The sequence below is a fragment of the Myxine glutinosa genome, chromosome 2, assembly GCF_964187855.1.
Source record: "Myxine glutinosa chromosome 2, kmMyxGlut1.1, whole genome shotgun sequence".
NCBI classification, from domain to species: Eukaryota; Metazoa; Chordata; class Myxini; order Myxiniformes; family Myxinidae; genus Myxine; species Myxine glutinosa.
In genome coordinates this window covers 300,475-318,561 of record NC_136262.1, presented here as the reverse complement: position 1 = coordinate 318,561, position 18,087 = coordinate 300,475, and the positions used below count along the sequence as shown (strand labels likewise).

Below are 18,087 nucleotides of genomic sequence, written 5' to 3'. Positions count from 1 at the left end.
ACAACATCCATCTACCAGCTCCACAGACTTATCTGCTTTGCCCTGGCTATCTCCCATTCGTATACCTTATTTCCCTTGCTGTGTATTCCGATAGACAGTCCTTAAAGAATCATTTTCCCATTCTTCTATTGTCTATCGCACGCTTTCTTATCACTGACGTCGACTCCCCTCAATAAATAATCCTTTCTATTATTTTTACTGTTATCTTTTGTTCGGACTCACGCTTGGGTTGTCGGCAGGAGTGGAGCTGGTCAGCGAGGCAACAGCAACACACCTCCTAATCGAGAAAGATCTCCCCATAATTAGTGAGCCCAGGTGGTCTTGCCATCGACTCGGTGAAGAACACCGCTCCTCCCTCGAACTGGTGAGCCCTGCTCGCTGTGCCAATTCTGTGGGGTCTGTCCACCTTTTCACCCCTCAGCCCAAATTGGGCTAAGGGGTATTGTCGTCCGGGCGTCCATCAACTTTTGGTTTCCGTCAATTTCAAGGAGAACGGCTTGTCCGATTAAATCCATTTTTGCAGTGTGCGTTGAGGTTGAGTGGAGGAAGGTTCCTTTCGAAAATGGGCACGCTGCGATTTTCAATATGGCTGCTACGGCAGCCATCTTGAAATTGGTTTCCGTCAATTTCGAGCAGAACGGCTTGTCCGATTAAATCCATTTTTGCAGTGTGTGTTGGGGTTGAGTAGAGGAAGGTTCATGGGTACGCTGCGATTTTCAATATGGCCGCCATGGCAGCCATCTTGAAATTGGTTTCCATCAATTTCAAACAAAACAGCTTGTCCGATTAAATCCATTTTTGCAGTGTGTGTTGGGGTAGAGTAGAGGAAGGTTCCTTTCGAAAATGGGCACGCTGCGATTTTCAATATGGCCGCATGCATAATACCATGCACGGGCTGAGGGGTTATGCCTGCTTTGCGGTGCTATTTATTCAAAAATAGTGACAGACATCTTTGATAGACAAAAGGAATATTTATTTGTACATACGGAGATAATCTGCTTGTCCACATGGGCAACCAGATCTATGACCTCTATTCTTTCTGAATTGCAATTTATACTCAAACGCACTCACGAGAAACGAAGGCAAAAGCGAAGTGAAGTTTAAGGACAGAAGAGCTGATGTAAGAGCCCTCAGCTCCACATTTGCAGAAGGTCAAACCACAGATAAAACATGTTTTCTTCCAACTCTACACAAAGACACAGTTCTGCTTGGCCACTGCGAGATTGCTTTAAGCCAATTCTATACAAACAAACATATCTCCTTTAACTTTGCGTGACAACCACACATGATGCAAGGACCCAGAATGCTTTACAGCCATGGCTGTCTCTGATTGGTCCAGAGATAACAATTATTCATTTTTACACCGACATAAGCACACATAATGCCGTGTCTGCCCACATATTTTGTAAATAAGCATACATTATGCCATATCTGCAGACACATTTTATAAATAAACATACATAATGCCATTTCCGCACACATATTTTGTAAATAAGAATACATAATGCCGTGTCTACACACATATTTTGTACATAAGCATACATAATGCAGTTTCTGCACACATATTTTGTAAATAAGCATACATAATGCCATGTCTGCACACATATTTTGTGTCTGAGCATACATAATGCCGTGTCCGCACACATATTTTGTAAATAAGAATACATAATGCCGTGTCTACACACATATTTTGTACATAAGCATACATAATGCAGTTTCTGCACACATATTTTGTAAATAAGCATACATAATGCCATGTCTGCACACATATTTTGTGTCTGAGCATACATAATGCCGTGTCTGCACACATATTTTGTAAATAAGCATACATAATGCAATGTCTGCACACACATATTTTGCAAATAAGCACACATAATGCCGTGTCTGCATAAATATTTTGTGAATAAGCACAATAAGTGCAAATTAGCACTCACATTGTACAGTGCACCCACGACATGGAATTCAAACCAGCTTTTGGCGTGATGCAAATTAGCACTCGCATTGTCCGATTCGCTCGCACGACGTGCAATTCAAACCAGCTTTTGGCGCGATATGCAAATTAGCACTCACATTGTACAGTGCACCCATGACGTGCAATTCAAACCAGCTTTTGGCATCATATGCAAATTAGCACTCACGTTGTACAGTGCACCGACGACGTGCAATTCAAACCAGCTTTTGGCGTGATGCTAATTAGCACTCGCATTGTCCGATTCGCTCGCACGACGTGCAATTCAAACCAGCTTTTGGCGTGATATGCAAATTAGCACTCACATTGTACAGTGCACCCACGACGTGCAATTCAAACCAGCTTTTGGCATCATATGCGAATTAGCACTCACATTGTACAGTGCACCCACGACGTGCAATTCAAACCAGCTTTTGGTATCATATGCAAATTAGCACTCACATTGTACAGTGCACTCATGATGTGCAATTCAAACCAGCTTTTGGTATCATATGCAAATTAGCACTCACATTGTACAGTGCACTCATGATGTGCAATTCAAACCAGCTTTTGGCGTGATATGCAAATTAGCACTCACATTGTACAATGCACCCACGACGTGCAATTCAAACCAGCTTTTGGTATCATATGCAAATTAGCACTCACATTGTACAGTGCACTCATGATGTGCAATTCAAACCAGCTTTTGGCGTGATATGCAAATTAGCACTCACATTGTCTGATTTGCTCGCACGACGTGCAATTCAAACCAGCTTTTGGCACGATATGCAAATTAGCACTCACATTGTACAGTGCACCCATGATGTGCAATTCAAACCAGCTTTTGGCATCATATGCAAATTAGCACTCACATTGTACAGTGCACCGACGACGTGCAATTCAAACCAGCTTTTGGCGTGATGCAAATTAGCACTCACATTGTCCGATTCGCTCTCACGACGTGCAATTCAAACCAGCTTTTGGTGTGATATGCAAATTAGCACTCACATTGTACAGTGCACCCACGACATGCAATTCAAACCAGCTTTTGGCATCATATGCAAATTAGCACTCACATTGTACAGTGCACCCACGACGTGCAATTCAAACCAGCTTTTGGCATCATATGCGAATTAGCACTCACATTGTACAGTGCACCCACGACGTGCAATTCAAACCAGCTTTTGGCGTGATGCAAATTAGCACTCACATTGTCCGATTCGCTCTCACGACGTGCAATTCAAACCAGCTTTTGGCGTGATATGCAAATTAGCACTCACATTGTACAGTGCACCCACGACATGCAATTCAAACCAGCTTTTGGCATCATATGCAAATTAGCACTCACATTGTACAGTGCACCCACGACGTGCAATTCAAACCAGCTTTTGGCATCATATGCGAATTAGCACTCACATTGTACAGTGCACCCACGACGTGCAATTCAAACCAGATTTTGGCATCATATGCGAATTAGCACTCACGTTGTACAGTGCACCCACGACGTGCAATTCAAACCAGCCTTTGGTATCATATGCAAATTAGCACTCACATTGTACAGTGCACTCATGATGTGCAATTCAAACCAGCTTTTGGCGTGATATGCAAATTAGCACTCACATTGTCCGATTCGCTCGCACGAGAGGCTTGAAACAATACAGATTTACGATTCCTGCAAAAGAGTTTCCATCACTAATGTTGTCTTCAATAGTTTTTTCAGAATTCCACTGATCATTTTCAACATACTGAGAAACTTCAGAGTTGCTAATGATGATGGAATCAGTATCGGAATCCGAGCTCGAAATACACCGTTTCTCTATTTAACCTGACATTTAGATCAAGGTGAAATCATTACCTGACATCACTGGTAACATCAACACTCTTCGGCTATCTTCAACACTTTTTGTTTGGCCAAAAAATAAAAAACGTCCCTTCACACAAGACCATTATTAATGATTTGCAATGGTTTGCAAAAAAAATTGCGTTTGGGTTCCCCTTTAAGGTCGTGACCTAATTTTAGATTTTACTTTTTTCCATAACTCGTAATGTTTGTCCTCTCACAATTAAATTGCATTCTAGATAAGAGCAAGGTACATTTCTGCTTAATTGTTTGACCTTGACCTTTTTAAGGTCATGACCTAATTATCGAAATTTCCCTAACTGTGTGGAACTCAAGCACCGAGATCTCCGCTCCAACCTGACGGATTTTTCTTTCAATCTAGGCTACTGCTGATAAAAACGGACATCTGCCTCAATTAGCCATTCTCCAACAGGACGTCCCTGACTCCTTAATGTCACTCCCTGGCTATTGTCTCCTCGGGTGTATTTTTGGCTGAGACTTCCTTTCCAATTCCACCACATCTCTACCTGTGTGTTGAACCATCTTCCTCACGGTGATGACTCCTCTCTCTTCCTCAGCCAACATGGACTAACGTTTAACTATCCATCCCAACACTCCCTTTCTCATATGTGGTGATTTCAGCTGTCACCATGCCAATTGGTTGGATGGTGTTTCCTCTCTCACCAGCCATGGAAGTGCAGTACATGACTTCTGTGACTCATTGGGCCTGCCTCAATCTGTGAACCTTCTGACCCAGATATCTGCGAATGACAAATCCTCCCTTCTGGACTTAGTGATGTCAACTTTCCTGCTAATGTCTCCTGTTCTTCCTTTGCTCCATTTGTTTCTTCTGATCATGTGCTTTTGAGAGTCAACATCTCTCTGGATATTTTCAGAGCCCCCGCTGCACCTGCGAGTCTGTCAATTCAGGCCGACTGGCAGGGACTGCAAGACGTCTCACTTCAGGACTGGACTTCTACGTTTGTTATCTCTCGTCCTGAGAATTCTTGCACAGAAACCCGTTATTTTATGTACAGATTCATTCCATCTTGTCTTTATTCATCCTTTGGTTGTCTTTATTCATTACTCCCGCGCCTCCTTGCGGTTCATCTCATCACCAAATTTGAAGTTCCATATAACAATAATTACATCATTATCCATTTTGAACAAAGCAAAACATTACAATAAAATGCAGATATTCTTATTTCATAACACTATCGAAGTTTAATGGAGTATTTGTATTCTTATCCATGTTTTAAATTTCATATAATAAATACATATGATGATATTTACAATTGGTCGTCAAAACCTTGTTTTTTAATGTTTTTTTCTTTTTCCGTGAAAGAAACCTTGTTCAAAATTACTGATTCTTACTGGGATTTGAAAATAATTATACTAAACCCATGAGCAGGTCTTGGGAAAATGGGCAGACCTCCAAGTTGAGGGGCAGTTGTGCACGACATTTTTGATATAATATTTTTCTCTGCTCTGAATTGTTTTGGCTGCTGATGATGAGAAAGCGTTGTGAAGCTTGTAGTTTCTGGTTTCTCTTTTCATGGATGTGCCATTTTCTGTTTACATCTTTGCTCGTATGCAGATGCAGCGCCGCAAGTTATGGAAGAAACTACCCCTCCAGGCCAACTTCTATCCATTTCCCACAATGGCTTTCCTGCAGGATTCTCATACACGTCTCTCACTACTTTCTTCTCAAGCACTAGGCATTGGGAGCCTGAAAAATGGCAAGTTTTTGGCCATTGCCAAAACAGGGATTGGAGAGTGGGTTGGTGACGATGCGGAATACTTATATAGCCGTGTTGTTCTCTGTCTGTTTGTTTCTTTGTGTGGTGTGTTATAACTTGAGAAAAGATTAACAGATTTCAACGACAACGGCACTCAGTAGAGACCATACCTCCGCCAGGTGAACACTGAACAGTTTACGTTTTGTATCCCAGAATAGACCAGAAAATCTCAATACTGAATCACATTTAATCAAAATCATCTGTCCACAACTTTTTGAGATATCCTGCTGTATTTTGTTTTTGGCCCCATTTCCCAATGGTGAAGAATCACTTAACAAATTAAATAATTCTCATATCCGAAACCATATTCAGATCTTCACCAAACTTGAATCGCTTCTTCCTTGTCACACACACAACCTGTCCACCAAGTTTCGTCCAAATCCATCCATTACTTTTTGAGATATCCTGCTTTGCATAGTTTTTGGCCGGATCCCTCAATGGTGAAGAATCACTTTTAAAATTCTTGTAGCCGGATCCGAATCCGGATCTTCACCAAAATCTAATCATTTCGTTGGTGTCACATACGCTACATCTCTGCCAAATTTCGTCCGAATCCGTTCACAACGTTTTGAGATATTTTGTTCACAAACAGACAAACAGACAGACAGGGGTGAAAACATAAACTCCATCCACCTTTGCTGGCAGAGGTAACAAATCCAACAATGGTGGATTCAGGGAACGCCCAGGAGGTTTGTGATGCAATTTTTTTTTTATGGGTACATGGGCACACATGTCGAAACTGCAAACGCCAACTTGCGATGCTTGTTATCCCTGCACAGAGGGCAGGATCTCCCAGGAATCCTTTTTTGTTCTTGCTTTATAGATTACCCATCACAGCTATGCTGAGGAAACATTTACGCAAAGGTAGACCCTCAGAGGAGACGAAGAGGCCTCAGAGTTTGTTTCCTGCCATGGGCCCATGCCTAATACAGTCGGGCCCCGACATTTGTGGGGGAAACGTTCCTGGAAAATGCCATAAATGTTGAATCCGCGAATGTGGGGGCATTGCTTGAATGGGGGTAAAAAAAACTTCTTTTTTTTTCTTTTTACTACATCGTCTAGGCTTATGGAAGAGCTATGACACAAATCAAATCATGACACAACATAACAAAGGGAACAAGAAAGCAGAGATTGCAGACCCTCACCAGGACGTGTTTTCAGTGGTTTTTAAGGATTTTGTGTTGAAATAAATATGGCGACCGAACCACATGACCAATGACGTCATCATTTTTTTTCTCCACTAATTTATCCCAAGATGACACTCAAGATATTTCATCTCAATCGGATGAAGTTTTGTACTTGTCGAAATATGACGTCATAATGGGAGGCACCTATGACATCATCATTAACAGATGTTATTCCAATTTAATTAATAAACAGGATTAAGTTCCTGTTCATTAATCCACATATATCAATTTAATTTACCAACATATATCAATTTAATGTTATTCCGCATGGGGAGTTCTTTACAATGAGTAAATTATCTGAATTTTTTAGATGCAGTACTTTTGGATATAGAGGTGCAAAGTTTTTCGTTTTTTTTACAATATGGCGCCCATACCACATGACCTACGACCTTATATTTATTGATTAGTCAATTAATCGAATAATTATTTATTTATTTTTCAATTAATTCTTTAATTTTTTTAATTAATGACCTATTTCATTAATTTTCAAAAACCTACAGCTCCGGATGAAGCACTGGTGGTTTAGGAATGTTATTAGTCAATTGATTAAGAAAATATTTTACAATCATTATTCATTGATTTTAATTATGCAATTACTCAATCAATTATTGCACACCTCTCCCACTCACGCCAAAGGCACTCCGACAATGCCGCGCTGGAGCATATTTATTTATTTGGCATGGGGGCGGTGTACTTTGAATATATCTGTACTTGTTGTACACCGCTCCTTTCCTATGCCATCTCCAGGCGCTGCATAACGTCATTGCCAGGCACCGAAGGGGGCTCGGCAATAACGCACGCTCAAAGGGAGTACTCAGTTTTCACTCTGGTTGTTTTTAGATTTCTTGTTTTCTTGTTTTCTTGGTTTCTTGTTTTCTTGTTTGTTTCTCCAGGCGATATCTCAGCCATCATTTGAGCTAGGAAGCTGAAATTTAGGCACAATAGTGAGCAAGTACTTTGTCAAAAATGTTATTTTTTGATTAATCAATTAATTGATTTGTTACTTAATTATTATCGATTGATTAAGTTCTTATTTAAGTTCAACATGTTGTTGTTGTTGTTGATTAAGTTCTTATTTATTTCCTTTCTCTTCTGGGCATTATCTCAGGCACCTTTTGACTTAGGAAGCTGATATTTGGACGTGCCATTGACACATTGCGTGTCGTAAGAGGCGACTAAAAGGGTTGGCGTCCGGAAGGGCATCTGGCCATAAAACATTGCCTCAAAAAGAGAACCATGACAATTACAACGAGATATGGGCAGAGTACAGCCCGAAGTACCCCGTGGGGGACCCCACTCCCTCTCGTCAAAACTCAAGGTGGGGAACCCGATCGAAGCAAGGGTGGAAATCCCTCCATTTATGACGACGAAAAGTCTGATGCCCGACGTGGAGATCGGTTTCTGAGGTTTGGGACGTGGAATGTAGGGACAATGACAGGGAGATCAGGAGAAGTGGTGGAAGTATTGGTCAGAAGAAGAGTGGACATATGTTGTGTGCAGGAGACAAGATGGAAGGGAAGTGGTGTGAGAATGGTGGAGGGTAGGCAGGGACAGAAATACAAGTTTGTGTGGCAAGGGTGCCTGGAGGGCGTGAATGGTGTTGGTGTCCTGTTTTCTGAGGAGTTTGTAGACAGTGTGGTGAGTGTGACGAGAGTGAGTGAAAGGTTTATGATGGTTAAAATGATGATTGAAAAGCTCTTGGTGAATGTCATCTCAGGATATGCTCTGCAGGTTGGTCGGAGCGATGAAGAGAAGGACAAGTTCTGGTGTGCAATAGAGAAGCTGATGGAAAACGTGAAAGATAAGGAAGTTGTTGTGGTAGGAGGAGACCTAAATGGACATGTGGGAAGGAGTATGGACGGTTTTGAGGGAGTTCATGGGGGTTACGGATATGGTGTGAGAAATGGAGAAGGTGAAAGGATTTTGGAGTTTGCTGATGGAGCTGATTTGTTGATTTGTAATACTCAGCTCCAGAAAGAGGACAATAAGCTTGTTACATACACGTCAGGTGGGTCGACGACAACCGTTGACTACCTGATGGTGCGTAGGCGAGATAGGGGGCACCCCCGGGACACAAAGGTGATCCCGGGGGAGGAGGCTGTTTCACAGCACCACTTGGTTGTCTGCGACATAAGGTTGAAAGGTGCGAGGAGAGCTCGGCAGGTAAAGTACCAACCGAGAATGAAGGTGTGGAGGTTGAAAGAGGTGACAGTGAGGGAGGCATTGAAAGAGAGGCTGAGTATGGTAGAGGATGATGTGGTTGAGCTTGAAAGTGGTTGGATGTCAATGAAAGAAAGTCTGTTGGGAGCCGTTGGTGAGGTATGTGGATGGACAAAAGGACCACCGAGGCACTGGGAAACATGGTGGTGGGATGATGAAGTTGGAAAGAAGAATGACGAGAAGAGGAAGAAGTTCAAGGAGTGGCAGAAGGCGAAGGGTACGGGGGCAGAAAAGGAAGAGCATGAAAGTTATAAGGCAGCCAAGAAGGCTGCAAAGAAAGAGGTAGCAAAGGCGCAGGAGGCATGTCGGAAAATGCTCGGAGAACGCTTGAATTTGGAAGAGGGTCAGAGAGCGGTATTCAGGATGGCAAAGCAGATAGCGAAAGAGAGGTGTGATGTGATGGGGGTGAGTTGCTTGAAGGATGAAGTGGGACAAATCATTGTGGACCCAGATGGAATTAAAGGAAGATGGAAGAGATATATGGAAATACTGTTGAATGCAGAGAATGAATGGGATGGCAACATAGGGAGTAACCCAGTTTTAGGACCGGCAGAGAAGATAACCGAGAAGGAAGTTGAGGAAGCGATTAAAGCAATGAAGAGTAGAAAAGCGGGAGGGCCGACGGGAGTTGTGGGAGATATGTTGAAGGCAGCGGGAAATTGGGGTGTGAAGAGAATGACAGAGATCTGCAATCTGGTGGTGAAAGAAGGCCGCATTCCAGTGGATTGGGAACTGAGTACCCTCGTCCCTCTATACAAGGGGAAAGGTGACCCTCTGGACTGTGGCTCGTATCGAGCGATAACGTTATTGGAGCATGGAATGAAGGTATTGGAAAGGGTGTTGGAGAGGACGATAAGGAAGAAAGTGAAGATCGCCGAAATGCAGTTTGGATTTATGCCAGGAAGAGGAACGACAGACGCGCTTTTTATTGTAAGGCAGTTGCAGGAGAAGTACATGGAGAAGAGGAAGAAGTTGTTTCTTGGGTTTGTTGATCTGGAGAAAGCATTCGATAGGGTTCCACGTGAAGTAGTGACATGGGCATTGAGGAAGTTAGGAGTGGAGGAATGGTTGATCAGAGTAGTGATGGCAATGTACAAAAGAGCGCGCACAGCTGTAAGGACGAAGGACGGGAACAGTGGTGAGTTTGAGGTGAAGGTGGGAGTGCATCAGGGGTCGGTACTAAGTCCACTACTATTTGTAGCTGTGATGGAGGTGCTGGCTCGGAACATAAAGGAGGGTTTACCGTGGGAGTTGTTGTATGCAGATGATCTGGTGTTGATTGCAGAAAGTATGGATGGACTGAAGGAGAAGATGAACAAGTGGAAAGAATGTATGGAGACGAAAGGTCTGAAGGTGAATATCGGAAAAACAAAGGTGATGGCAAGTGGTAAAGCATGTGGTGAGGTGGAAAGAACTGGTAAGTGGCTGTGTGCAGGAAGGGTGTCGGAGTGAACTCAATTCAATGTACAATGTGCGCTGAGTGGGTTCATCAAAAATGTAGTGGTTTGAGAGGGTGGTTAACTAGTGTGGCAGCTACATTCAAGTGTAAGGTGTGCACAGAGGGAGCTGCAGATGGAGGAAATGTTGAGTTGGATCTTGGAGACGGCGTGAAGCTGGAAGGTGTGAAAACATTTTGTTACCTAGGAGACATGCTGAATGGAGAAGGTGGATCAGACTCGGCAACGGTTGCAAGAGTGAGATGTGCATGGAAGAAGTCTCGGGAACTGAGTGGCGTGCTGACGAGGAGGGGAGTGTCGTTGAAGCTGAAGGGAAAGGTGTATGCTGCATGTGTGAGAAGTGTTATGATTTATGGGAGCCAGACATGGGTAATGAACGTAGAGCAGCAACGAAGGCTGGAAAGGGTGGAATTGCGAATGGTTCGGTGGATGTGTGGAGTATCGTTGAGAGAGAGGAAGCCAAATGATGAATTGCGAAAGATGATGGGAATAGAGCCTGTGATTGATGCTGTGAAGCGAAACAGTTTGAGATTGTTTGGTCATGTGTTGAGGAAGGATGAAAGTGACTGGTTGAGAAGAATGATGGAAATGAATGTGGAAGGGAGTAGAGGCCGGGGAAGACCGAGAAAGACTTGGCTAAAGATGGTCGAAGAAGAAATGCGGGCCAGGGGGTTAACAAGGGGAGATGCAGAAAATAGGGCAAAATGGAGAACATTGTTATGGGGACCGCAAGGCTAACTCCCGCTCTTGCAGGGAAAATGGCCTTTTAAAATGCCTGTTGTTGTTGTTGTTGTTGTTGTTGTTGTTGTTGTACACCGCTCCTTTCCTATGCCATCTCCAGGCGCTGCATAACATCATTGCCGGGCACCGGAGGGGGCTCGGCAATAACGCACGCTCAAAGGGAGTACTCAGTTTTCACTCTGGTTGTTTTTTGCTTTCTTGTTTTCTTGGTTTCTTGTTTTCTTGTTTGTTTGTCCAGGCGATATCTCAGCCATCATTTGAGTTAGGAAGCTGAAATTTAGGCACAATAGTGAGCAAGTACTTTGTCAAAAATGTTATTTTTTGATTAATCAATTAATTGATTTGTTACTTAATTATTATCGATTGATTAAGTTCTTATTTAAGTTTAACATGTTGTTGTTGTTGTTGTTGATTAAGTTCTTATTTATTTCCTTTCTCTTTTGGGCATTATCTCAGGCACCTTTTGAGTTAGGAAGCTGATATTTGGACATGCCATTGACCAAGTGATTTAGCTGTAAAGGCTATTTTTGATTTATTGATTAATCAATTAATTGATTAGTTATATAATTATTCGATTAATTACTTAATCAATTAATTTTTTTAAGTTACACATTTGGATGAAATGGTGGTGGTTTATGTATTATATTGGCCAATTGATTAATTATTTAAAGTTTCTGTGATAATTTTTTTTTTCATTATTAGTCATTTATTTATTTTCTTTCTCATCTGGGCAATATATCAGGCACCTTTTGAGCTAAGAAACTGATATTTGGACACTACAGTGACCAAGTTGTGTGGCTATAAAGGATATTTTCGATTTCTTGATTAATCAATTAATCTATTAATTATTTATTGATTCATAAATTAATTATTTATTTTTTCCAATGAATGACTGATTTAATTACTTTTCTAAAAGTTACAGCTTCGGATGAAGCACTGGTGGTTTAGGTATGCTATTAGCCAATTGATTATTATTATTTTATTATTTTATGATTATTATTTATTTATTTTCTTTCTCATCTGGGCAATATATCAGGAACCTTTTGAGTTAGGAAGCTGATATTTGGACACAACAATGACCAAGTGATTTGACTGTAACGGGTGTTTTTGATTTAGAAAGTGTTGTCGTGTCCACGTGCTGTCGTGTCCACGTGCTGTCGTCATAGTCTGAGGAAATTTTCGATTTAGGCGCTAATTTCACACATCGCACTCGCTTCAGTTCAAGTGAGTGCTGAGGAAACTGTGCAATGGTTTAACTGGAAGTCATCAAAACAACCTGTGATGGAAGGTGATGGGCCTTTCCTGGTATCTTATAGACCATCTGCGACGAAAGGACCATCGACAGGATGGATGAGGTACCACTGAGTGGCGCGGATCCCTGCCAGCCTGAGGATGACAGGAGTTCCAGATGTGATGATAGCCCTGACGACTATGACAATGATGTGCCGGGGACTCCCACTCACCAGAATGTCCCTAAATTGCCACGCAATCATCAGAAACATAAAGGCCATGAGGCCATCAGGAAAAAGAAGTCTAAAAAAGTTGCAAAGTCATCTTGTGAAGGGAAGAAAAAGTGTGTTAATGGATTCATCATGTTCTGCCATATCAACCGCAAACTTTACATCAAGGAACATCCTGGAGCGGCGTCCACTAGCACGACTTGTGCTCTCGCAGATAGGTGGCGCCAAATGTCGGAGGAAGAGAAGAAGCCGTACTGGTCTGCGTGTCGACCTTGGTGTTCTCTGCAGCGTGGGACTTCTCTGTTTGTCTGCACAAACGCCATGGATATCCTCGCCAGAGTTGTAGGCCGGAGGTCAGGGTCATTGTCGCAGCCTTCATGGCTTTTTTGGTCTCATTGAATTTCATGGAGAGGCTTGAATGAAAGAATATGAATGAAATGTCTTTGCTGTCTTTCCCTCGCGGTCCCCGTGTGCTGTCTTTCCCTCGTGGTCCCACTGTACTGTCTTTCCCTCGCCGTCCCTCTGTACTGTCTTTCCCTCGCGGTCCCACTGTACTGTCTTTCCCTCGCGGTCCCTCTGTGCTGTCTTTCCCTCGCGGTCCCTCTGTGCTGTCTTTCCCTCACGGTCCCACTGTGCTGTCTTTCCCTCGCGGTCCCTCTGTGCTGTCTTTCCCTCGCGGTCCCTCTGTGCTGTCTTTTCCTCGCGGTTGTCAGCTCTTTCACGAGCCTCGATTCAGTAAAAAAAAAAAAATCAAAAAGAAAATCGATTATTTATTTATTTATTAATCAATAAAATGTTTTTATGTTTTTCCGATTAATGCCCTATTTAATTAATTTTCAAAACGTTACAGCTTAGGATGAAGCACTGGTGATTTAGGTATGCTATTGGCCAATTGATGAAGAAAACATTTTATGATTATTATTTCTTGATTTTAATTATGCAACTAATCAATCAATTATTGTACACCTCTCCCTCCCAATACAGTCTCTATGCGCTGCATGGCAGTATTGCCGGGTGCCAAAGGCTTTGTTTCGGAACAATAGTGAGCAAGTGCTTTGGCAAAAACGGTATTTTTTGTTTTTGATTAATTAATTAATTCGTCAATTACTTCATTATTATCAATTAATTAAGAACTTATTTATTTCCTTTCTCTTCTGGGCAGTATCTCAGGCACCTTTTGAACGAGGAAGCTGATATTTGGTCATGACAATGACGAAGTGATTTGGCTGTAAAGGCTATTTTTGATTTATTGAAAAATCAATTAATTGATTAATTATTTAATTATTCGTTAATGACTTTATTAATTAGTTTTTTATATTAGCTAATGATTGGCTTCTTTAAAAGTATTCTATTTTGTTAATTAAATATTAGCCAATTGATTAATTATTTAATTATTTAGTGATTATAATTTATTTATTTTCATTATTAATCATTTATTTTCTTTCTTCACCATAGTGTAAAATGAAGACTTATCATTGACCATTAATGTGTAAAATGAAGACTTATCATTGAACATCGTCTAAAATGAAGAGTTATCATTGACCATTAACATGTAAAATGAAGACTTATCACATCAAATATCAGTGGACATCTCTCTGACCATTCTCAGAGAGCCTCCTCAGCGTCTATGAGTCTGGCATTTCACTCAGGCCAACTGGCACGGTCTTCAAGCAGCCATCAATCATCTGGACTGGTCTCCCATCTCCACCGCCTCTGACATCATCTCATCCTGGGAATTCTTTCAAAGTAAATTGCTCTCTCTCATGCACAGATTTATCCCATCTCGTCTTCAGTTGTCATACCCTTCCTCCCGTCCATGGTACACGGAATCTTGTGGTGAGGCTGTTGCCCAGAAACAACTTGCCTTTGTCTCCTGGAAAGCAAATCCAACGGAAGGAAATCTCATTTCCTTTCACAAAGCCCGAAACAAGTGTGTGTCCACCCTCAGGAGAGCCAGGAAACAATATCTCTCCGTTCTCAAGACCGAACTCTCTTATCTGTCTCCCTCTTCCAAATCCTGGTGGCATCTGGTCAAATCTGTTTCTGGTGTTTGTTCCCCCTCCATCCCCTCCCTCACCTCAAACGGCTACATGGCTGACTCCGCACGTGAAAAAGCTGAATGCCTCAACTCTGTGTTTGCCTCTAAATCTTGTGTCCCAAACCCATCCCTCTCTGTACCCACCGTACCCAGTCGTACCCAGCTGCTCCTGGACTCTGTGTCCTTTCCTCCTGACAAGGTGGAAAAGTTTCTGTCAACCCTCGACACTGATTCTGCAACTGGAATCAGCCCACGGGTCCTAAAATCCTGTTCTTCTGCACTTTCACTCCCTCTCTCTGTTCTCTTCACCCTCTCTTTTGTTCAAGGTCATCTGCCATCTGCTTGGAAATCAGCCAACATCACCGCTTTGCACAAAAAAGGTGCAAAAACAGATCCTTACAACTACAGACCAATCAGCCTTCTCCCAATTATCAGCAAAGTCATGGAATCCATCATTGCTTCAGATATGAAATCTTTCCTCTTCTCCAATGGCTTGATCTCTTATCATCAATTTGGTTTCAGACCTGGTCACTCTACTCTGGACATGCTGCTTCTGCTTTCTCAACAATTTTGGTCCTCAATGCCAAACAGGAAATTAGAGCTGTCTCCCTTGACATATCACGTGCCTTCGATAGGGTCTGGCACCCCGCTCTGCTCACCAAACTCTCCTCCTTTGGTATCCATGGAAATCTCCACGCATGGCTGGCGGACTTCCTCTCTAGTCGTAGTCAACGTGTGGCCCTGAATGGGTTTCTCTCATCTCCTCTTCCTGTTCAGGCTGGAGTTCCCCAAGGCAGTGTTCTGGGCCCTGTGCTTTTTCTGGTCTTCATCAATGATCTCTCTGACTCTCTTGAAAATCCTCTCTATCTCTTTGCTGCTTACTCTACTTTCTGTCGCTCCATTCCTCATCCCTCAGTTCGGCAGTCTGCCGCCTCCTCACTCTCTGCAGACCTGGACAAAATCACAGACTGGGCAAACAAGTGGAACATGTCTTTCAATCCTGACAAATCTTTCACCCCAAATCCACTTTTTTGAAATACCAACTTCTGTCCTGGAAGTCCTTGGTGTCCTTGAGTTTTATACTTCTCCCACCTCCCCCCCCCCCCCCCCTTCCCACGCCTCCTCCCCCCAAGCCCTCTCCCTTCCACACATCTCCCGATGTCCCTGCTCTCAAATGTTGTGTTTGTGTGCTTCCTCTTCTCTCCCCATCTTGTCTACCTTTCCCTCTTTTTATATATTTTGTTTGTCTGTTTGATTTGTTTGTGAAATAAATGTTAGCTCTTTCATGAGCCTCGATTCTGTATACAAAAAATAAAAAAATAAAGTTAAAAAAAAGAAAAATTGTAAATTAACATGTAAAATGAAGACTTTTCATTGACCATTAACGTGTAAAATGAAGTCTTATTATTGGCCATTAACGTGTAAAATGAAGACTCATCATTGAACATGAACATGTAAAATGAAGACTTATCATTGACCATAAACATGTAAAATGAAGACTTATCATTGACCATAAACATGTAAAATGAAGACTTATCATTCGCCATCAACGTGTAAAATGAAGACCTATCATTGACCATTAACGTGTAAAATGAAGACTTATCATTGAACATTAATGTGTAAAATGAAGACTTATCATTGACCATTATCGTGTAAAATGAAGACTTATCATTGAACATTAACATGTAAAATGAAGACTTATCATTGAAAATTAACGTGTAAAATGAAGACTTATCATTGAACATGAATGTGTGAAATGAAGACTTATCATTGAACATTAACGTGTAAAATGAAGACTTATCATTGAACATTAACGTGTAAAATGAAGACTTATCATTGAACATTAACGTGTGAAATGAAGACTTATCATTGAACATTAACGTGTGAAATGAAGACTTATCATTGAACATGAATGTGTGAAATGAAGACTTATAATTGAAAATAAACGTGTAAAATGAAGACTTGTAATTGAACATTAACTCACCTTTTTTGCTTTGTTAACCATTCACTCAAGTGTCATGTTCCATGAAAAACAACTATGTCCATCTCTGATGTGCATTGCATCATTGTATCCTGCCTGCCACTCCGGAGGATTGCACTATTTGACCGGAATGTTAATAAATCAGATGCTTAGATACTTTAACACTGAACTTATTGGCACTGTATGGCATTTGAATTGAGAATCACATGATGCAGTATAATCCGTTTTCAGAGCAGCATTACACTTGATGAATATTTCACCTGGGCCACTTTTGCAGAGTTTACTTTATTACTTGCAAAATCGAAGATTTTTCAAGTATATTGGTCGGTTGCGTTTGTGGTTCTGTCTGTCTGTCTGTCTGTTTGTTTGTTACTTGCCGGAAATAATTCTGGCAAGTATGTTGATCGGTTGGTTTGTCTGTCTATTTGTCTGTGCGCAGTACTACGTCTACACCATTGCACATAGAATCGCCAAACTTTACACACATATTTGCCTTGCCCTGGAAGAGACTGTGCCCAATTTTTTACTCTAGGCCCAAGGCCTCCGTTATGACGTCATAATTTGATAATTCGACAAGTACAAAACTTCATCCAATCAAGATGAAATTTCTTGAGCGACATGAGCATAAAGTGGTGGAGAAAAAAATAATGATGACGTCATCGGTCACGTGGTTCGGCCGCCATCTTGGAAAAACCGAAAACCTTTGCACTTCCATATCTCCGAAAGTGCTGAATAGAAAAATTTGAGACATGGCTCATGGTAAAGAACTCTCCATGGGGAATAAAATATGTTAATGATGATGTCATTGGTGCCTCAATTATGACGTCATAATTCGACAAGTACAACACTTCATCCGATCAAGATGAAATTTCTTGAGCATCATCAAGGAATAAATTAGTTTAGAAAACAAATAATGATGACGTCATCGGCCACATTGTTCGGCCGCCATATTTGTCCAAAATGGCCGATAAAAAAGTACATTCCAGCAAGTCCTCGGTCCCCGACCGATTTTTCATCTTTTTGTTTGTTTGTCACCGGTCTACAGGTCACAATTTTCAACCAATCTTCACGAAACTTCACCAAATTTCAGAGTTCGTCAAAAGCAAGGAGCCTATTGTTTTGGGGGTCAAAAGGTCAACATAGGCCAAAGGTCACCAACTTTGCTGAATTTCTAAAATCCTCAATTTTCATCCGATTGACTTGAAATTTGAAGGGGACTTGCATATCTGGTCACTGAATTCAACCACCAAGTATTTTTGAGGTCAACATAGGCCAAATTTGTAAAATCCTCAATTTTCATCCGATTGACTTGAAATTTGAAGAAGACTTGCATATGTGGTCACTGAATTTAACCACCAAGTATATTTGAGGTCAACATATGCGAAAAGGTCAACATAGGCCAAATTTCTAAAATCC

General features: G+C 41.6%; 1 protein-coding gene across 1 annotated transcript in view; it reads left to right on the top strand.

Annotated features, from left to right (window-relative positions):
- MAN2A2 (mannosidase alpha class 2A member 2) overlaps positions 1-18,087 on the top strand; it is a 421,122-nt gene that overhangs the window by 365,117 nt on the left and 37,918 nt on the right. The window contains exon 18 of the mRNA XM_068108861.2: positions 5,386-5,527. Within this exon, the coding sequence (XP_067964962.2) occupies positions 5,386-5,527 (142 nt within the window). The remainder of the gene's footprint in view (positions 1-5,385; positions 5,528-18,087) is intronic.